Source organism: Protopterus annectens, chromosome 5.part1, assembly GCF_019279795.1.
Source record: "Protopterus annectens isolate FY-2018-M chromosome 5.part1, PAN1.0, whole genome shotgun sequence".
Lineage (NCBI taxonomy): Eukaryota > Metazoa > Chordata > Ceratodontiformes > Protopteridae > Protopterus > Protopterus annectens.
In genome coordinates, this window is record NC_056736.1 from 753,065,082 (window position 1) to 753,089,213 (window position 24,132).

The 24,132-nt window shown below is 37.4% G+C and overlaps 1 protein-coding gene across 2 annotated transcripts in view; it reads right to left on the reverse strand.

Moving 5' to 3' along the window:
* Positions 1-24,132, reverse strand: part of P4HA3 (prolyl 4-hydroxylase subunit alpha 3) — a 1,158,229-nt gene that overhangs the window by 95,399 nt on the left and 1,038,698 nt on the right. For both annotated transcript variants that reach the window (XM_044073397.1, XM_044073396.1), the window contains exon 11: positions 4,389-4,457. In XM_044073397.1, coding sequence (XP_043929332.1) covers positions 4,389-4,457 — 69 coding nt within the window. The remainder of the gene's footprint in view (positions 1-4,388; positions 4,458-24,132) is intronic.

A 24,132-nucleotide genomic window follows, 5' to 3' on the forward strand; every position in this document is an offset into this window, starting at 1 on the left:
AATCAGGAGAAAATGAAAGAATTATTATTTAAGGAAAGGTATTACTTACAATGTAAACCAGAAGTGGTATTAGCTTATTTCAGTAATATGGTTAAGGAGAGTGGTAATATAATAAATTAATGAAAAATGATACAGGAGATGTAAGAAGGTCTCAGGAACAAAATATAAATATTGTAATAAATTATGTTAAAAAATGTTTCCAGATAGAAATAAAGTAAAAGGAAAAAAAGAATAGCACGTTAAAAATTAAAAGAACAAGAAAATAACTGGAAAATGAGATTTCCTTACATGAATTAGACAAGGTAGGTCAACAAGTTCATTTACAGTCAGTTTCAGGACCGCATGGAATAACATATCAATTGTATAGCAATTTTATGGATTGTCAGAAAAAACACTTGTTAACAGTTATGAATGAATAGTTAAATTAAGGTTTTATGTATAAAGATGTATGAAGTGGTATTCTCAAATTTGTAAGGGAAAAGGAAGATAAAAATAAAACTGAAAATTGGAGACCCATCATATTGAGCAATGCAGATTATAAGTTTTTATGAAAATAATTCAAAAGAGAATAGAAGGTAAAATGAAATGTATTATAGAAGATAGTATATATAGTTTAAGGAGAAAAGGATATCAGGAATCATTATTCATAGTAAGGGAAATTGAGGATGATATTATAAACAGGACAGCTGAAACCAAGATTATGATATGAGATGTAAATAAAGCATCTGATAGAGTACAACATAAACTTTTGTGGATGGTTATGGAAGAGTATGATATTAGTGAGAAAACTAAGAATGTATGTTGTTCTGCATATGATAAAATAAAGTAAGAATGTTAGTGAATGGATGGTTAAGCAAATAAATAGAAATAAAGAATATTATACATCAGGGAAGTCCTATAAGTAGCATATTCTTTGCTTTAGATATAAATATATTAGTTAGAGATGTAAATTTGCATACGAAAGGTACTACCGGTATTACTAATGAACAAATAAAAATTCCAGTTAAGTTTACTTATGCAGATGATATTATATTGATTAGAAGAAACAAAATCTGGATGAAAGAAGTTATATCTTATGCATCTCAATGTTTAAACATAATAGGTATGACTTTAAATAAAGAAAAAATGCAAAGAACTATGTGATATAGTAAAGGCAGGACAAATATCTTTTTGATGAAAGAAATCTTTGTGTTCCGAATAAGATTTGGGTTAAAAATGTAAATGGGGAACAAATGAATAAGATAATACATGAAATTAAGGAGAGTTTTTGTTTTTGGAAATCATACAAGCTATCTTTTAATAAAAAAAGTTTATTTGATTAATTCAGTTATACAAGGAAAGAGTGCATATTTAGCAAATGTCTATATGGTGCCAAAAATCCATGAAAAAGAAATACTACAAGTATTTTTTTTTTTCTTTTATAAGGGGTTCAGGATTGAATCCAGTGAAGACAGTAGTCTTGTATATGGTTAGGGAAGATGAAAGTTTAGGATTAATAAACTCAATTGTTTATGCTGCCTCTATGAATTTGTAAAGTTTTATTTTGGATAAATGATAAAAATGTGAATTTATTAGTAAATTTACTAAAGTGCAAATATGATTGGCTTTAGGATATGTTCAAAAAAATTGAAAGGAATGTATTCCTGAAGAAATGAGGTTATCAAGAAAAACTTCTTTTATGGAAAATAAAAATTGATGAAATTGAAAATGAAAGGAAATGTGGTAATACAAGTATGATACAATATTATTATGTAAATTCTTGGGATGACCTAGCAAATGAAAATGATAAAGTTATAAAATTACAAAACACATGATGTAATAATCAAGTGAAACGCCAAGATTTTTCATGGAGATTTGTGATTGTTAAATTACCAGTAAATGCAAATATGCCATATAAGAATCAGTGAAAGAGTTCGTATATAATGTGTAAAGAAGAAACTACAGTACATGTTTTCATACAAAGTATAAGGGCTGCAAAACCGTGGGAAAAATTTTCTGAACAAATATTCTTTGAAAATATAAAGGAGTTAAATGAAATACATATAGATATGATTATGTATGGATATTATAGCCAGAAAAATAAATAATATGTTAGTAAAATAGATAAAAATGATTTTACATTGTGTGGTCCATTTGCAATGAAAGGATAAATTAAATCTTGTTTAATGTTAAAAAGAGACTAGCAGTAATATTAAGAACAATTAGATGGTGGCTGTGGAAAACAGGAATGGGGGTCACATAAGGCTACTGAAGATAGAAGTTTAACACAATAATGAAAAGTAAGATCATTTTGACTGTATGACAATAATGGAAAGGAATGGATAGTAGTACACCGTAAAAATTGTAAATATGTAATTTTGTAAATTGTATTATAAATAATGTTTTAAATAAAGAACCCTGCTCTTTTTGCTACGTGCCATGGGATCTTCTACACCCACCTGAAATACCACTAATTCAAGCAGATAGGGCCTTGGTTTAAATTCTCATCAAAAGTTTGGCAAACCCAGGAGTGCAGTACCTCCTTAGGTTGCATAGCAGTGTCAGCAATTGATCTACTTGATGTGGGAATTAAACCCACAGCCATCTGCACCAAAGGCAAGTATGCTGCCCGATGTGCCATTTGCACTGCTAACCCAAACGTTTGGGTTAAATCTGGTTGGCCAACAAGAAAAGAAGGTAGTAGGAAATGGAAGCCATGGTGTAGGAGAAAAGTTACAAGTAATGTGGCACATGTTCAGTTCTTGTTCCAGTCTACATTTAATATCGATATCAGTAGCATTACAGAGGTGCTAAAGGGGGAATTAAGGCTATGCTTATGGCCGAAGGATCTGTAACATTATTAGTACTTACGTTAGCTAGATAAGCCAAGAAGAGACATAACAAGGGAAGAGTAGGTGTAAGGTGAGTGGTGACTCAGCTCCAGTACACAGAGGTACAGCATAAAGCACCTGGCTGACAAAAAAACAAGGAGAGGATACATATTCATCTAAGTTACTTACAGCAAGTGAAGTGAAGAGTGACCTCTTACCTGAGCTAAAAGTGTGAAATCAGTAGGAAAAGACAGTTGAAAGTCCATGGGGGTTGCAGTGGATAAGAAGAAACATCACCATGAAAATCAGGCAACTTATATCTCCACTGTTAAGAAGGCTGGTTATGTCACAGTTGGAACACTGCATACATTACTGTAGATTCCACCTTGTAGGTTAAAAATATCTGTATTTCTATTAACCTGGCAGTCATTTGATCAAATATCAACATGTCAGGTTCGAAACAAATGTATTTATTTCCCTGCAGTACATTTTTATTTCAATGAGAGTCACACTCTGCATATATGACTGTGCTGTTGGAAGTCTAACCTAGTGGTTAAAGCAACAAACTGTACATCTCCTGTGTTCTTTGGATCAAGGTTTTGTTCTCATCTCCGTCATTTACATGTTGTATGACACTAATCAACCAGACCAAAGCTTCTGGGTCATCCTGGAAAATAGTACTGAAGTGATATACCCATTTAACAAATAAATAAATGCCAAAAAAGAAAGGCTGCAACACCTTACAGAACTTACAGTGATACGGCAGTTACTGCAGAGATTTACAAAGCAGTGCTCTTAATTCTATAAAATCAGTGCTGGTGCACATCAGTTAATGAATGCTTACATCCTCTGTTGTGAGTTATGTGATGTGAATCTTCATGTATTCATTCTCTGATACTTGTATCCTGTGCAGGGCCCTGGGGAAGCTGTAACCTAGCTAGGCACTCAGTTGGTATATGGCAGAAAACTAATCCTGGAAAGGATGACAGTCCGTCACAAAACACACATGGTCACACACTGCACACACATCAGCTGAAATTTAGAGAAACTCAAACCCATTTAATGACAATGACATTTGGGTGTAGGAGGAAATTAGAGCACCTACTGGAGGTGCACGAGGGCAGTGTGGCAATATGCAGACTGTGAACAGAAGGCACCCCAGTGAGCCACTGTACAGTGAAACTTGTCTTCACATAGACAAAAGCAAAATCCCTTTACATGCATCAGCTCTATTAGGAGTGGTAGAGTTATTTCACAAGAGCAAATCTTTCTACTTTACACCTACATTCTGTTTCTGCTATTATAAGTGTGCACTGAATATACTGCCCAAGTGCATCATCTGTTCCAGGGGAAGGACATTAAATGCAGCCAGGGTTTTGAGGAAAGGAATGTTTGAAAGAGGATTGTACGCTTTCTTCTTTCATGGCAAATAGACTATAACAATATGGAGGATGTGTCACTTATTAATGCTCATTGTGTCTGAACAGAGTGATTATTAGCTGGACATTTTATCCACTCTCTGAATTTTTATTTGCCAGGCACCAACTCCACAGAGAAGTTAAAAGAGGCTTTTCTTACCTTCACAACAGGGACACTGAAGTTTGCATAGATAAAGGCTGTTGACCCTCCAGCTTGGACAGAACTCAGCTGAAACACAAGTAAGATGTTAATCTGTTAATAGTACACATTGTCAATTTGCATCATGTCATATATTTTACGAACATACACATGCTAACAGCAGGAGCTATGATTTCTATCCATCTAATACAGTAATGTCTCATTGTATTTGTTCTATCACTAATAGTATTTTTTCTCTTCTGCTTATCTTGTGTCTGTTGACTTTGTTGTAATATATGACACAATCTCAGACTTAAAGTGGCAAGTCTCTGTAACAGCTGGCTATATAGTTTTATAAAGTAGTGCTTCCAAATGACTGGCATAAACATTTTGTCCTCAAGGATCTAGTAAATCTGTGACAGGTTTTCTTCTGAGATTTTGAATTCCTACCTGTCATGATTCTGTAGGTGCTATCATCTACTCATAAAGAAAACTTAATTCAACAGATTTTTTACAACTGGGCCCCCCCAAAATACTATTATGCTTAGAGTCTTCAACTTTAATGTAATGGATCCAGAAAGCAAAAAGCTAAACAAAATATTTGAACAATAACAACTAGAACAAACCCCAAACAGGCAATGACTCTGCACTATACTTAATTTAAAACAGCCAAACCTCTTCCACAGATAGTCGTAGGCTGACAATTCCTTGAACAAAAACTGGATAATAGGGTCATGAATACTCCATCCCAGACCCCTCAAAATCTTGATCTTTTCATTCCCATTCTGTCCCGTGTATGGGAATTGATCATCCCATGTCCCCTGTATGAGAATCGATCATCCCATGTCCCCTGTACGAGAATCGATCATCCCATGTCCTCTGTACGAGAATCGATCATCCCGTGTCCTTTGTACGAGAATCGATCATCACGTGTCCTCTGTACACGAATCGATCATCCCATGTCCCCTGTATGAAAATTGATCATCACATGTCCTCTGTACACGAATCGATCATCCCATGTCCCCTGTACGAGAATCGATCATCCCATGTCCTCTGTACGAGAATCGATCATCCCATGTCCTTTGTATGAGAATCGATCATCCCGTGTCCTCTGTACACGAATAGATCATCCCATGTCCCCTGTATGAGAATCGATCATCCTGTGTCCTCTGTACAAGAATCGATCATCCCATGTCCCCTGTACGAAAATCAATCATCCCATGTCCTTTGTACGAGAATCGATCATCCCATGTCCCCTGTACGAGAATCGATCATCCTGTGTCCTCTGTACACGAATCGATCATCCCATGCCCCCTGTATGAAAATCGATCATCCCATGTCCTTTGTACGAGAATCGATCATCCCATGTCCTCTGTACGAGAATCGATCATCCCATGTCCTTTGTACAAGAATCGATCATCCCATGTCCCCTGTATGAGAATCGATCATCCCATGTCCTCTGTATGAGAATCGATCATCCCATGTTCTTTGTACGAGAATCGATCATCCCATGTCCTCTGTACAAGAATCGGTCATCCCATGTCCTCTGTATGAGAATCGATCATCCCATGTCCTCTGTATGAGAATCGATCATCCCATGTCCTCTGTACGAGAATCGATCATCCCATGTCCTCTGTACAAGAATCGATCATCCCATGTCCCCTGTATGAGAATCGATCATCCCATGTCCCCTGTATGAGAATCGATCATCCCATGTCCTCTGTATGAGAATCGATCATCCCATGTCCTCTGTATGAGAATCGATCATCCCATGTCCTCTGTACAAGAATTGATCATCCCATGTCCCCTGTATGAGAATCGATCATCCCATGTCCTCTGTATGAGAATCGATCATCCCATGTCCTCTGTACAAGAATCGGTCATCCCATGTCCTCTGTATGAGAATCGATCATCCCATGTCCTCTGTATGAGAATCGATCATCCCATGTCCTCTGTACAAGAATCGATCATCCCATGTCCTCTGTACAAGAATCGATCATCCCATGTCCCCTGTATGAGAATCGATCATCCCATGTCCCCTGTATGAGAATCGATCATCCCATGTCCTCTGTATGAGAATCGATCATCCCATGTCCTCTGTATGAGAATCGATCATCCCATGTCCTCTGTACAAGAATCGATCATCCCATGTCCCCTGTATGAGAATCGATCATCCCATGTCCTCTGTATGAGAATCGATCATCCCATGTCCTCTGTATGAGAATCGATCATCCCATGTCCTCTGTACAAGAATCGATCATCCCATGTCCCCTGTATGAGAATCGATCATCCCATGTCCCCTGTATGAGAATCGATCATCCCATGTCCTCTGTATGAGAATCGATCATCCCATGTCCTCTGTATGAGAATCGATCATCCCATGTCCTCTGTATGAGAATCGATCATCCCATGTCCTCTGTATGAGAATCGATCATCCCATGTCCTCTGTATGAGAATCGATCATCCCATGTCCTCTGTATGAGAATCGATCATCCCATGTCCTCTGTACAAGAATCGATCATCCCATGTCCTCTGTATGAGAATCGATCATCCCATGTCCTCTGTATGAGAATCGATCATCCCATGTCCTCTGTATGAGAATCGATCATCCCATGTCCTCTGTACAAGAATCGATCATCCCATGTCCTCTGTATGAGAATCGATCATCCCATGTCCTCTGTATGAGAATCGATCATCCCATGTCCTCTGTACAAGAATCGATCATCCCATGTCCTCTGTATGAGAATCGATCATCCCATGTCCTCTGTACAAGAATCGATCATCCCATGTCCTCTGTACAAGAATCGATCATCCCATGTCCTCTGTACAAGAATCGATCATCCCATGTCCTCTGTACAAGAATCGATCATCCCATGTCCTCTGTACAAGAATCGATCATCCCATGTCCTCTGTACAAGAATCGATCATCCCATGTCCTCTGTACAAGAATCGATCATCCCATGTCCTCTGTACAAGAATCGATCATCCCATGTCCTCTGTATGAGAATCGATCATCCCATGTCCTCTGTACAAGAATCGATCATCCCATGTCCTCTGTACAAGAATCGATCATCCCATGTCCTCTGTATGAGAATCGATCATCCCATGTCCTCTGTACAAGAATCGATCATCCCATCTCCTCTGTATAAGAATCGATCATCCCATGTCCTCTGTACAAGAATCAATCATCCCATGTCCTCTGTACAAGAATCGATCATCCCAACTGCAAACACAAGACTGAGAAGAGAAAAGTATCACTAGCTGAGCAAAGAGCTTAAGAAAATGATGAAACTAAGATACCTTGTCTGAAAAAAAATCAGAAGAAAACCCCAAACAATAATAACCTCCACCAAAAACTCCTGAGTCACAGCAAAGCAACAAGAATAGATAATAATTCAACAAACTCAATATGATGAGAAAATACAATTCCACAACCAGCCAATCCAAACTCTTTTGAAAAAAAATGTAAGAAGTCACATAACAGAACCCTCTTCCAAAGCTACCTCTAATTCAAAGTCCAGCACTTCCTTTGCTGAAGAATGCATGTTCCTATTCCCACTCTTGAGGTCACCACAAAGCAATTCAAGGCACCATCTGAAGGTTTCAGCACGAACACAGCTTTACACATTGCTCAAATACTCTGCTGCCTTTCAATTTGCAGAATTCCCTAAACCAAAAAGCTCATAAAAAACTGAAAGTCTCATCCACCAAATCTAGTTTAATTTACTTCTTATTCTCAACAGAATCGCTGGTAAAACTGCATAACATTTTACCAACATCTCTAACCTCTTCCTCTCAACAGCAATCATCTAACTTACATTAAGCATAGCACCCATTCCAGCTTCCTAAAGTCGCCACTCCAAAACTAGTAAACTATTACAGACCAATATCAAAGTTATCCCGTCTTTCAAAAAATATTTGGGAAACAATTTTTCAAACACAATAACAGATATGGACTTCTCCCAGACGACCAGCATGGATTTTGCAATGTCTTCAACCAGCACAACAGCCTTAATGACTGCTACTACCACCATTTACTGTAATATGAATAAAGGTCTCATTACATCTGGAGTATTTGTGGGTATGACTTGTGTGTTTGGGACAGTGTCCACAACATTTTACTGATAAATCTTCAATGGTTCAACTTTGGCAATAATAAAATAAGGTGGTTTAACCCAATTTTTCTAATTGGACATATGAGGTACAATATAACTATCACGTCTCTTACTAAGAGGACTATAAACACTGGAGTTCCATAAGGCTCTCTGTTAGATCTCTTTCTTTTGTCTTTATTCATAAATCACCTTACTAATATGCTACCTTCACTTAATATGATTCAGTAAATGGATGACATTTTACTCCTCAAAGCTATCAAAACTCATATACATCTACAAATCCAAACACAAAAGAACTTCTTTGATTTATGTAAATGGTCATCTGTCAGTAAACTATTTACTTTTTAATGAAAAATACAGAACATCCCCTGCAAAATCAGCTCACCTTTCATTGTATCCATATTTTATGTACTATATTAGTAACTATTTTTACACTCATTTCAGGAGTCTAATATATATATATATATATATATATATATATATATATATATATATATATATATATATAAAATGTGTGTGTGTGGTGTAAATAACAGCAAAAGCTCATATGAGTGAATGTTCTCTCTCCTTAATGTTTTCCTGTTTCTTCCTCACATCTAAATAGAAAGTGAAGAAACAATGATTTTTTTAGGTTGGGATTTGATTATCAAAACATTTTTAAAAGTGGCATTTAACTGTGATTGTTTTAATTCATTATATTTATTTATTGTCAAACACAGAAGAAGAATAGAGCATGATTTTAATACACTCATTTTTGAATGATGGTAAATAAAATTAATTTTATTTTGAAAATGTATGCTTAGAAGAGATCCTATTGAGTAACTTTAACTGTTCTCATGTATATTTTTAAGTTATTTGTAAATTTCTATTATATTCAGTTGGGTATAATTATCTATGAGCATACTACTAGTGCACTTTTATACAGAGATGTGACAATTACCATTTATATAAATTCTTACAGACTGAAATTAAGACCTTTACACAAACTGTTATTGAACAGGGCACTAAAGCTATTGATATAATAAAAGGGTTAATAAATAAAATTGTCCGTTTGCAAAAAAAATATGACAAGCAACTGGCTGACACACAGCACGACGTAATTGTTGCAAGGGAGGAGACTAACATTATGAGCTCAATTAGAGACACAGAAATCTGAGACTACTAGAGCAGCAAACTGAACTAATCAAGATCTTTTAAGATTACAAGACGTTAGAAAAATATCAATCTAAAGCACTAGAAACCACTATTAGCAGTCCTGTCATAGCCTCAGCTAAAGTTTATCATCAGTCTAGGATGTTAGAAACTCTCCCTAAGTGGGATGAACAGAAGGGTATTTTTAATAATATGATTACATTTAAAGTTTGGAGCTGCGGTGGTGGTGCTGCGGTAGCGTTGTCGCCTCACAGTAAGACGTTGTCCTGTTCGATTCTCAGCTAAAGCGTCTTCTGTGTGGAGACATGCGTGAATGGGCATACCTTCATTGAAGGTTGTACGTCAGGGCTGGCAACTCGGTACGTAAAAATCTACTGCTAATCATTAGCGGACCGGAGTTCCGCTGTGGCGACCCCTAACCGGGAAAAGCCGAAAGATACAACATACAACATTACATTTAAAGTTTGGGATCTTAAAACTGTAGGCACTGTATGCAATGATACACTTGAGTGTTGCTTCTGAAATTTTATTCCTCAGCATTTCGTGGCTTATATACAGCAAAAGTGGCATAAAACCACTACACATTACAAAGCAGATAAGAACAGAGATGAGGTTCATGGTGAACTGACAAAAAAGATTTAATAAACTTCTAAGATACACTCACAGTGAGTTCAAAAAGTTCAGACAACATATGCAAACCTTTTTTGGATGTGCATAAGAGCTTTAAAGTCAGCAGAACAGAATACTGACAAATATAATCTGGTTAGTAAAGAGTTAAAGCAACAGCAGTTAACTGCGCTGATAAATAATTTACGACGTACTACTCTTCTTCTTCTTCTGGCTTTTCCCAGTTAGGGGTCGCCACAGCGGATCACCGTCCGCTCATGATTGGCAGTGGAGTTTTTACGGTGTCGAGTTGCCAGCCCGGCGCCCAACCTTCCACAGAAGGCACACACATGCACACACTCACACCTAGGGCCAATTTAGTGTGTCCAATCCACCTACAGCATGTCTTTGGGATGTGGGAGGAAACCGGAGCACCCTGAGGAAACCCACATGACCACAGGGAGGACATGCAGACTCCGCACAGAAGGCACCCCAGCTGAGGATCGAACCAGAGAACCTCTTGCTGTGAGGCGGCAATGCTAACCGCTACACCACTGTGGCCGCCCTTACGACATACTATTCTACCTGTCAAAAATAGTTAAGGGTACACAGCACAAACTTTCATTCAGTTACAGCAAGGCACTTAGTTAAACGCAGTAAAGACATGACATCACAAGACATGTATTTTCTTTTCACCTAAAGTGCAGCACACACACAGCAGCAAATTGTATAATAGCATAAAATAGCACAGACTTCAGCAAAAACACTATTCAAAAGCAAGATTATGCATCGTTAAGCAAGTTAATGTTTATTACGACTGCATTCTATCCTGTTTGGTAATTGTAATAAGATGTCATACTTGTGCACACACGTCATTAATAATCTGTTTGCAAGTAAATACTACACCGAGTACAGTCAGTACATGGGCTACAGTATGCAGTTAAAATATGCAGGTCCCTTTACAAAAAGGGAGGGTACAAATAGCTACTAGTACAGTATAGGCAACAGCAAAATCACATCAAAAAGCAAATGTGTAAGACCAAAGTGTCACAGTCTAGGTAACAGCCAAAGGGCAAGCATGCATTCAATTCTCACAGCATAAAGCAAATAAACAATACTGCAATAAACTAATGTATACTACAGGTGGAAGAGTATGCTTTCAATTTTACACTAACTGTGTCTGAAACAAAAGAACAGCATTTAGCTAAAGTAATACAGGTCCTTCAAACCCTGCAGGAGGCAGGGTTTAAAGTTAAAAGTAAAAAGGTACAATTCATGTCATGATATGCTTTCTAGCCAGAAATAATTACCCTTTCTGGAGTGGGGACCAAAGAAAAGTACAGCTTTTTGTGATTTAAAGGCAGCATTGGCCAAGGCTACAAAACTAGTAGCTCCAAGTTTAACACGTCCCTTTGTGTTACAGGCAGCAGCTGCACCCAATACACTCTCTGTTGTGCTTCTACAGGAGTAAACCCAGGGCTCTGATGCTAAAATGGAAAAGATTTTACAAAGATGACACATGTTGAGAGGGGGTATCACCTGTGCATTCAGCAATGTTTGGCCATTTACTGAGGTTTAAAACAAACTAAATACTTAACAGCTTTTTCCAAAGACATTATTTATTTTTATTTATTTTACATTTGTTGACCGGGTAGTCCGACTGGATACATGTCCATTTTCAGCAGAGGCCCGGGGAGAAAAGCTCCACATAACAAAACAGTACAGACACAGTACATACATAACTAGGTTTTAAACACAGTAAACATATCAAAATAGTATCATAGTATACAAGCAGATAACAAATTTCACAATGTGCAGACACACATATGTAATGTGGCACGGGTAGATAGCTAAACAGCAGATTGGGTAGTAATACATGATTTAGTAGAATTGTTAATCAGGATTTGAGCAAGGACAAAGCCAGTGTGATTTGAAGTAATGTTTGAGGCCTTTTTTAAATAGGGATAGCAAAGTTTCCTTGGTAAGGCTAGCAGGAAGTAGATTCCAAGTTTTACCAATTGAGTTGGCAAATACAGCATCTCCTGCAGAGTTGGTGGATTTTTGGGTCAGTATCATTAGTTTATTAGATGAGTGTAGTGGCCTGAGGGCACTATAGGGCTGATAATGTTTTTAAGGGCAGGGGTGTTTTCATGTTGGTGGAGGACTTTGTGTGCTACTATAAAGTGGTTGAACTGCCGAAGGGTAGGAAATTCTAGCCATCCTAGAGCTTTTAGGTATTGACAATGATGGGTCCTATATGCCATGCCAGTAGCGAATCTAGCTATATGGTTGTAACAACCCGATAATTTATTGAGATTGGTTTTGGACAGGTTGGTGAGTACATGGGAGGCATACATAAGGGTAGAGAGAAGGTGGGAGCGTGCAATAGCTGCCCTAGCAAGAGGGGTGAAGAAAAGTTTGAGCTTGTACAGGGAGCTAAGTTTTTTTGCTAATGAACGTAATAGTGTGATTAACATGTTTATCAAATTTAAGGTTTTTGTTGATTATTATACCTAGTAGCTTAGTGTGGTCATCTGGGGAGATAATGGTGTTGTTGTTAGATTTAATGGTGAAGAATGGAGGAGAACACCTACGGGTAGGGGAGAAAAGCAGCAGTTTGGTTTTGTTAGTATTTAGAAGCAGGCGGTGGTTAGCTAGCCAGTTTTTAACGGTGTTGAAAGTAGTCTGGGTTAGGGACAGTAGTTGTGTTGGAGAGGAGGCAGAGCATATCACTGTTGAGTCATCTGCATATTGGATGCAAGTAGCTTTTGGGATGGTTGTGTGAAGATCATTGATAAAGATTGAGAAAAGAAGGGGACCTAGTATGGAGCCCTGTGGGACTCCTAGGGTTAGAGGCAGTTGGGATGGCAGCTTGTTCTGCCATAAGACAGCCTGCTGTCTACTGAGTAGGTAGGACTGGAACCATTGTATTGCCTGATAGTCTAAACCGATGGATTTCAGGGTATTGAGCAATAGCTAATGATTTTCCATGTCGAAGGCCTTTGAAAGATCTAGGAAGAGTGCTGAGGATAGTTTGTTGTTGTTATAATTAAGACTGATTACATTAGAGAAAGATAGGAGAGCAGTGGTGGTACTGTGAAATGGCCTAAAGCCGTGCTGAGAGTCAGCGAGCAGTTTGTTTTGAATAAAAAAGTGCATGAGTTGTTTGTGGATGCATTTTTTCATGATTTTAGCTAGTGGTGACAGAATGGCTATACATCTAAACTTAGATAGCTCTGTGGAACTACTTCCTTTATGGAGAGGTATTACATGTGAAATTTTCCATATTGATTGGATGGTTCCCTCGGAGATGGATCTATTAATCAGGATAGAAATGGGGAGAGCTATGGCGTCCGCAGCTTTTTGCAGATATTCAGTAGGGAGGAGGTCGGCAGCTAACGTAGTAGGTTTTAGTTTTTTAAGTAGGGCCCGGATTAGGAGAGTAGGTATGGGGTGAAATGTCAAGGAGAGTTGAGCATTGGGTGGGTCACAGCTAGGTGTGACAGCGCTGGAGTTTGAGCACGTGGGAGTGAGATGGGTGACTAGAGAATGGATAGTTTCGGTAAAGAAGGTATTGAAGGTGTTTGTGATTTCTACAGGAGATTTATCAAGGGCAGTTGATGGGGTAGGAGTGGTGGTACGGCCTGTGTGGAGAAGGCTGTTTATTCCAGCCCAGAACTTTTGAGGTTTTTGTTGGTATTTTTGTTGCAGGAGGGAGGAATAGTTTTTTTTTTTGTCTAGAATGATAGATTTTTTAGCCTCATTCCTTAACTGTTGATATCTGACTTGGTCCAGTGGGGCTTTAGTAACAGGCCTTGTTTCTTAGTATAATTTTGTTTTTTTGTATCTTTAGATAGCCATGGTGCAACTTTTGTTTTGGCAATGATGGTGCGGGTAGGAGCATGTAAATTAAGGATAGCCAGGAATTTAGTATTGAATTAATCCACTGCCTCTTGTAATGGAAGTTGTTTCAAAACAGACCAATTGCATGCTTTGAGTTCTTGTTGGAAGTTGTCGATGTTAAAGTTCTTGACTTTTCTTATTGTTTTATAGGTGGGCTGATGGGGAATGTAGGCTTTTAGCCTAATAAAATAGGTAAGGCAGTGATCATCAGGTAGTGTGCCTGGTTTGTAAATTTGAAAGTGGCCATTAAGTATCCAATCAAGGATACTATCTTTGGCTTTGTTTTTGTTGAAACTAGTGGGGTGGAAATGATCTGAGTAAACCCGTGAAGGTTTATATGGGTAGATGGAGATTCAGAGGAACAGGTGTTCCAATCAATGTTAAAGTCACCTAAGACTATGGTTTCCTGGGGATAGTTGCAGGATAGCCAATGCAGGATATTTTCTAGAATATTGACATTTTTACCAGATGGTATATAAATGCAGACAATGTATCTGCACTTATTTTTATTTATTTGTAGTTTGGAGATGAGAATTTCTGCATTGCTAAACTGGGGTGGTTGTTGGGTGTCATTATTTATTGTTAGGGTAGACTTGTAAAGCACAGCTACCCTGCCACCCTTCCTTGAGGTCCAAGCCAGTCTAAGAATGTTGTACTGTGGGGATGTTACTTCATTGTCTTTAGTTGTTGGTTTTAGCCAAGTTTCAATGAGGCAGAGGATATCAGGGGGGTGAACAGCTAGGAGTGTATGGAGGCTGTGGATCTTGTTATTTAGGCTTCTGATGTTAAGATGGCAGGCCAGAAATGAGTTTGGGAGCCTATTTATCTGGGTAGTGCACGCTGGATTGTTAGTCAGTGAGCTTGGGTCAATTGCTGTGGATGGGCCAGGGTTAGGGTGGATGTCTCCATCCCTCATAAGGTTAATTTTCAAGCTATTTATGAGTCTCAGGAATTTGTTTATAAGTTTTTCGTAGCCTTTGGTTTCTGAGCTAATGTAACTGTATTTAATTGGTTGGTAGTATTTGGGGGGGGAAAGAATTAGGAGAGTGGGAAGTTATAAAATGGTCAAACTTATTAAATGCTAGGGTGGTGGAGGTTTGAAATGTTGGGTATTGGAATTCTATATAACGTACATATTCATAGGAGCTTCGATGGTGAGGAATAAATAGCAGGAGTACAGTAAGGATAATAGTGTGAGTATTTTGGGTGCAGTCATTGTGACTACTAGGGCAAGCTTTGGTATTATGTTTACGTGAAGAATATATAAGGTGGGTAAATGCGTTTTAGGCAGAGAATAGTTGGGAGTAGGCTAATATTGATATTGTGGTAGATGATTATTATAGTACAAGCGCCACATTATGCCATACAGGCTTTGGTAAATGAGACTCAGTTAAATAAACTAATTGATGACGTCAGTCAAGCAGTGTTTGCAAAATGGTTGGCATTGTTTAGTGTCAAGCAAGTTACAATAAAGGCAGGAAATAAGTATTACTTAGCTATAAAAAAACGTTGGTTGGGCATCCAAAAATAACCAAGTAAATCACAAAAGATGTCCAAATAAACGAGTAGTAGTCACACCATAAGCTCAACACAAAAAACAAAAGCAGGATGAACGTGTAACAAATTTAATAAAGTTAAGCGCTTTCTTCCCCTGTTAATATGGAGACTTCATCAGAACTAAATAACCTCACTAGTCAAACCCATTTTATACACATATAGTTGATTGATTAATTAAATTAAATTAATTAATTAAATTAAGTTAAAACACCTTGACACTGTAAATTTCTGCTATAAAATTCTACACAAAATACAGTACTGAAATACATTCTAAATAAATCATTCAAGTGCATACATTGACATTAAAATACATTTAAGAAACACATTTAAAACATTTACAACTCATTTAAAATGCATTTAATCATGCACTAAATCACAGATTTTCTTTAGCTGTGGATGCCAATACTTGTTCTTTACAATGGGCCATACCTTTTGTATACCCAAATGTCCCAATACCTGATGATTACATTTTACTAACTGTCGTGCCTGGGGTCTATATTACTACAACGAATGCTTAAATGTTCGAATCTGTAAAGGTCAACCTTTACAGATCGAACACTTAAACGTACGAAATAGTAAACAAAGTAAATAAAAAAAAAAATATGTAGAAAGGGTTTAGGCAGGGAGGCAAGCCCCCCCTGCACCCCCCCACATGGGGGGCTGTGCCCCCCGCTACTTAAATATACCAACTCCGAGATCGCACTTTGGTGAACTACAGTGCGGAAATGGGAAATTTCCCATTCTCTACACTGTAGTGTCATTTTGGAGTTGGTATATTAAAGTAAGGGTGGTGTGGAGGGTGCAGGGGGGCTTGCCCCCCCGCTTAAACCCTTTAGTTTTTTTTGTGTTGTGTAACTTTTTTTTTTTCATTTTGTAAAAATTCGACTGGTTAACTGTTCGATCTCTAAAGGTCAACCTTTAGAGATTCGAACATTTAAGCGGTTGTGTATCTAATATAGACCCCGTGCCTGTTGGTACGGTATATAAGGTAGACTAGAACTGTCTTCAAAACATTTTGCATAATATTGCCCTGAACTTTCTCCTACAAGAGTACATTTTTGGAAGAAGTTTCAATTATTACTGAAATGTTTAGGGTTAGAGGTTACCCTAGTAGTTTATTGAACAAGGTGGCGAAACAAGTGGTGGAAGGATGGGGTGTTAGATATAAGCCCCTTTTAGCTAGTGGAGAGATTATTCACAAACAAACTACTCCACTTTATTCTAACGATGGATACACAACAAGTATGGTTATTTCTTATGGTTCAGGTGAACATCTACTTAAAGAAATTGTTAAGAAAAACTGGGTTATATTTAGAGGTAACACTGAAGTGTTTGATACCTTGGGTCACTTACCCAAGTATGTCTGTAAAATGGGGAAAAATTTTAAATTCCTGACTGAACACATCACCGCACCTAGGAACGTATTTATTAAAGGGACGACCAGGTGTGGTTGTTGTTGGCAATGTCCTTTTGTTTTAAATCAAGATGTGGTGTATATAGGGGGTAACACTAAAGCTATACATTTACAGAAGGGTAATTGTGAGACTAAAGGGGTGGTCTATATTTCCATTTGCCAAACTTGTTCACATTTTTATATAGGCAAAACTGAGAGAAAACTTTGTACTAGAATATACGAACATTTATATGCCATAGGCAAGGGTAACATTAATAATGCTCTTTATAAACATTCTTTGGTCTGTCAAGAGGATGCTAAATTTAGATTTGGAATACTAGAAGTGATAAGACACAACCCAAGAGGTGGTTGGTGGGAGTTAGATGTGGATTTGAGAGAATTTTATTGGATTCTCAAATTAAATGCATTGACAGAACCAGGTCTTAATGATTATCTATCCTTGATGCCAGTTCTAAAGAAAAAAGCCCTAGCATGATTAAATGCATTTTAAATGTGTTGTAAATGTTTTAAATGTGTTTCTTAAATGTATTTTAATGTCAATGTATGCACTTGAATGATTTATTTAGAATGTATTTCAGTACTGTATTTTGTGTAGAATTTTATAGTAGAAATTTACAATGTCAAGGTGTTTTAACTTAATTTAATTAATTAATTTAATTTAATTAATCAATCAACTATATGTGTATAAAATGGGTTTGACTGGTGAGGTTATTTAGTTCTGATGAAGTCTCCGTATTAACAGGGGAAGAAAGCGCTTAACTTTATTAAATTTGTTACACGTTCATCCTGCTTTTGTTTTTTGTGTTGAGCTTATGGTGTGACTACTACTCGTTTATTCAAGTATTACTTATCTAACCATAAAATATGAAGGAAAATATTTTCAGACAGTGCACACGTAGTTAATTCTCTGCGGCTGCACATGTCTACATGGGCAAGGAGAGGGTTTGTTGATAATATGGGCAAACCACTCAAGCATGCTTCTGTGTTACAGATTATTTGGAATTTGGTTCGTAGTCCAGTCCCTTGTGGGTTGCTACAGTATCTTAAAGGTAAAAGCTCATTAAAAATCTACAAATTAAATTTTTCAGTTAAATAACTATGCTGATCAGATGGCAAAAAAGGCAGCCAAGGAAGGAATGCAATTATATCCTACAGAGCACCTTTCCAGTGTACCAGATAAAACCATTGCAGTACATGCCATACAGACATTTCCAGCTCAGAATTTGCAGCATGATTTGCTGCAGATTCAAACTAAGTTTGGACTGCAGGAAGAGTTAGAAAAATGTACTCTTGTAGGAGAAAGTCCAGGGCAATATTATGTAAAATGTTTTGAAGACAGTTCTACTCTACCTTATATACCGTACCAACAGGCACAGGGTCTATATTAGATACAAGACTGCTTAAATGTTCGAATCTCTAAAGGTCGACCTTTAGAGATCGAACAGTTAACCGGTCGAATTTTTACAAAATTAAAAAAAAAAATTACACAACACAAAAAAGAAAACTAAAGGGTTTAAGCTGGGGGGGGCAAGCCCCCCTGCACCCTCCACACCACCCTTACTTTAATATACCAACTCCAAAATCACACTACAGTGTAGGGAATGGGAAATTTCCCATTTCTGCACTGTAGTTCACCGAAGTGCGATCTCTCAGTTGGTATATTTAAGTAGCGGTGGGGGCACAGCCCTCCATGTGGGGGGGTGCAGGGGGGGCTTGCCCCCCTGCCTAAACCCTTTCTACATATTTATTTATTTTTTTATTTACTTTTTTACTATTTCAAATGTTTAAGTGTTCGATCTGTAAAGGTTGACCTTTACAGATTTGAACATTTAAGCATTTGTTGTAGTAATATAGACCCCAGGCATGACAGTTAGTAAAATGTAATCATCAGGTATTGGGACATTTGGGTATACAAAAGGTATGGCCCATTGTAAAGAACAAGTATTGGCATCCACAGCTAAAGAAAATCTGTGATTTAGTGCATGCTGAATGCTTAATATGTTTTCAGGTTAATGCTCAATTAAAAAAAACACGGTTACTAAGGGTAACTCCAGTGGATGGACCTTGGTATGCCATCCAGATTGACTTTGCTGGTCCATTACCCCCAGCTAAAGGTGGGTACAGGTATCTTCTAGTGGTAGTTGACGTTTTTACAAAATGGGTAAAAGCAATTTCTGCCAAAACAATGAACAAATGGATACCTGATACAGAAACTATTTACTGAAGTAACATATTCCACTTCACAGTACTGCACAGGGCAATTCTCACATTATAATGTTACTGGTACCACTGTTATGTGTCAGTTTATGATATTACCTATGATATTTCTCGTACCAGAAGGGTATGAGTATTGGTTGCCACAATTTGAAGGTAATCATATAGATATGAGGGGAAAAACACATAAAATTGAGTACTGTACACAGACTCAAAATGGATTAATTTGTGGACAGCATTCGCCTGTCTATAAACCATGCTTATTGCAGCATTCTGTTAATTTATGCAAATGGACTATTATGCCTTCTTCTTTTCAAATGTTTATAGAAGTGGCTCCTCAGCATATTTGGTTACAGATCAAGATGTAAGTCATAATTTAAAAATGACCTTTTGTAGGATGTTTATCACATGTTGATTTCCTTAAATGGAATAATCAGAGCTATGTGTTTACTGAAACCATAGAAGTAAATACTTCCAAGAATTGGAATTATGACTTAATACAGCTTTCCGATATATCTGTATCTTTGGATAATTTAAAAAACATAATGAACAATATTAAGATTCTCAGAGAGTACTTGGAAAAAGAAGTAAAAGTATTCTGTATTATGAAGCATTAAGCATCATTGCAAAAGATAAATGACTTAGTCAGCTTGGCTAAAAATACCAAAAAAGGTACTGCTCACAGTTGGTGGGATATCTTTACTGGTTGGTCAAAATCAGGAAAAAACCTATTACGTTGATTGATACATACTGTATTAGTAGTACTGGGCATTATAGTCATATTAACTATCTGGAATTGCTATCTAAGTTGCCATTTATGAAAAACGTATAGAATCTAACAAATTATGATGATTAACCTAGGTAACTTGGAAAGGTGTCAATGTGAAGTTGAAAATGGACAGTCATTTTCCGCTTTTTAATTAAAGAGGGAATTGTGAGAGTAACGAACAGGTTAAAAATGAATTTCAGTGGATTTTATTCTGAAAATGTAAAATAGATATTCCGCATTTCAGTTTGTAGAGTGCACTTGGCAAAAACATATAGCTTGGCATTCATTGTTATTAGGAGTCAGAAGTAAAATATTTTATCTTTTATAAACTATGCAGCTTGTGAAATTTATTATCTACAAGCAGGTCAAGATGAACTCTTGTATGCAGCTGTGTCTCATCAACAGGATGTGCAAGATAAGAGCAAGGCCGAGGAGTTATCCTTCAGGAACAGAATGTTTGAAATATAGAAAACAAACTGTCAGCAGACCATCTTCAAAAGAAAGACTTATTATTCTGGCAAATTCTCTAAACTGCTGATGAAGGCAGGAAAGACACTATAAAGATTGGAATGTTTTCTTTTGTAGGGGAGACTTTAATTTTCCTATCCTTACAGATCTGATGCTGTAAGCTGAAGTATGGTTTTGTTATTTGTGTATACCTTTCATTGTTAAACTAGATGTCTACTTCGTATGCAGAGTAAATAAATATCGTAACAGCTGAACTGATCTCAGGGTTTTCATTGAGTAAAGGTACAGACTACCTGAATAGTGTAGTACAACTTTAAATTTTACAATATATAAATCTTTATTAGATAATACATTGTGCATTGATTATACCTTTTTATTCTCTCTAATTTAAAATGAAGGCAGCAAAACGGTGAGAGTTTGAATGTAACTGATTATTTTTAGAACATGTGACTTGGCTGTATATGTCTTTTCAAATAAGTTTGTAATGAGAATTATTATTCTGAAGAAATCTTTTCATTAAACAAAACGAAAGTGCTAAAATACTTTCCAGACTATCTAGTCCTCATTCGGAATGTCTTTACTTGTGAAATCTATGGGTTTCACTCCAGTGCAGTACTGTGGTGTGTGTGCTTTTTTCATATTTTCAGAAAGTTAAGCCAGTGGCTGTCATGTGGGTCTAATTTATCTTTTAATACATAAAACTGGTTACTTTTGCCCTATCTGTTTCAGGTACCAACCACTACACAGGAACTGCAAACACCAAAATCAGATGATGAGGAGAATCACCTTGGTGACTGAATGATGTCGCAGTCTCCATTGTTTTCCATGTTATTTGAGTGAGTGAACCATTAATGAAATGTGGCATTTAATGAAAAGTATTAATTTTTAGCAATACATTTAACATGAAGACAAATAAAAAATAATGTAGAATTACAGAGGCTTATGGTGTCTCACAAGATGGCAGATGGTTAAAATACTGCATAATGGAATATAGTAAATTGCAGTAAATGGTGTTTATGGCGAGGAAGGAGATGTAAGGTTGCAAAGGGCTGAGCTGTCAGACAAGTCATCTGTACTTTTTTAGCTCTGTCATTTTTATAATAAGAAATACTTACAAACTACATAGTTTATATCAAAACATGCAATTAGTCTTAACTGTTTTATCACTGTCCTTGCATCAATATTTTTCTGCCAGATTTCCCCATATTCCATGAGATGTGTTTTAACCTTACAGCTAGCTATGTGCACATCAAATATTATATCAGAAGAATAAATCAAAACTAGTTCTACTTCCTAAACATGTGGAAAAAAGTAGCTATAAAGCTACAAAGTAAGAAAATGATCTTTCAGGTACTCTATCATAATTTGTAAAGCCTAGGATGTTAATATTCAGAGAGTGAGAAGCACGGTGCACTTTCTGCCTATCAGATACCCATTTAATGCAAACCTCTGTACATAAATTACTCAGATATGTGCACAATTCAGAATGATTTTACAGCAGTAATGTACTTTACCTATATGGTGTGAAAGACTCTGTGCTCATTCATGATTGGACTGTCTTATGTAACCTTTTATTAACAAAGGAAGCAAGGTGAATCATTGTATCTTTTCAAACCCTAGGGAAAGAATATTAATGGTGCTGTAATGTAATTTGCTGTATAATGGTATCTGCACAGTTAGCAAGAATTTGGAATCGAATGAGGACAGCAGAACTTAAGGTCATATTCCTCAACTTCACCAGTCCGCGTAAAAGCACAGCTATCTTATCTACTTGATTTGTGTCTCAATGTCAGCTTAAGCTTTATTTGAAAACGTAATGCTAAAGAGAGGAAGGCATAATAAGACAGAAATGAGGATATTAATATAAAATGTTTGCTCAAGACAAGAGGCTCCACTGATGGCGACTTCATCACTAATTAGTTAGGTGTGGCCAGTGGGGTGAACTATCTAATGGCGACTTCACTAATTAGTTAGGTGTGGTCAGTGGGGTGAACTATCTAATGGCGACTTCATCACTAATTAGTTAGGTGTGGTCAGTGGGGTGAACTATCTAATGGTGACTTCATCACTAATTAGTTAGGTGTGGTCAGTGGGGTGAACTATCTAATGGCGACTTCATCACTAATTAGTTAGGTGTGGTCAGTGGGGTGAACTATCTAATGGCGACTTCATCACTAATTAGTTAGGTGTGGTCAGTGGGGTGAACTATCTAATGGCGACTTCATCACTAATTAGTTAGGTGTGGTCAGTGGGGTGAACTATCTAATGGCGACTTCACTAATTAGTTAGGTGTGGTCAGTGGGGTGAACTATCTAATGGCGACTTCATCACTAATTAGTTAGGTGTGGTCAGTGGGGTGAACTATCTAATGGCGACGTCATCACTAATTAGTTAGGTGTGGTCAGTGGGGTGAACTATCTAATGGCGACTTCACTAATTAGTTAGGTGCGGTCAGTGGGGTGAACTATCTAATGGCGACTTCATCACTAATTAGTTAGGTGTGGTCAGTGGGGTGAGCTATCTAATGGCGACTTCATCACTAATTAGTTAGGTGTGGTCAGTGGGGTGAACTATCTAATGGCAACGTCATCACTAATTAGTTAGGTGTGGTCAGTGGGGTGAACTATCTAATGGCGACGTCATCACTAATTAGTTAGGTATGGTCAGTGGGGTGAACTATGTAATGGCGATTTCATCACTAATTATTTAGGTGTGGTCAGTGGAGTGATCTATATAATGGCGACTTCATCACTAATTATTTAGGTGTGGTCAGTGGGGTGAACTATCTAATGGCAACGTCATCACTAATTAGTTAGGTGTGGTCAGTGGGGTGAACTATCTAATGGCGACGTCATCACTAATTAGTTAGGTATGGTCAGTGGGGTGAACTATGTAATGGCGATTTCATCACTAATTATTTAGGTGTGGTCAGTGGAGTGATCTATATAATGGCGACTTCATCACTAATTATTTAGGTATGGTCAGTGGGGTGAACTATCTAATGGCAAATTCATCACTAATTATTTAGGTGTGGTCAGTGGGGTGAACTATCTAATGGCCAATTCATCACTAATTATTTAGGTATGGTCAGTGGGGTGAACTATCTAATGGCGACTTCATCACTAATTATTTAGGTGTGGTCAGTGGGGTGAACTATCTAATGGCGACTTCATCACTAATTATTTAGGTGTGGTCAGTGGGGTGAACTATCTAATGGTGACTTCATCACTAATTATTTAGGTGTGGTCAGCGGGGTGAACTATCTAATGGCGATTTCATCAATAATTAGTTAGGTGTGGTCAGTGGGGTGAACTATCTAATGGCGACTTCATCACTAATTGGTTAGGTGTGGTCAGTGGGGTGAACTATCTAATGGCGACTTCATCACTAATTGGTTAGGTGTGGTCAGTGGGGTGAACTATCTAATGGCGACTTCATCACTAATTAGTTAGGTGTGGTCAGTGGGGTGAACTATCTAATGGCGACTTCATCACTAATTAGTTAGGTGTGGTCAGTAGGGTGAACTATCTAATTGCGACTTCATCACTAATTATTTAGGTGTGGTCA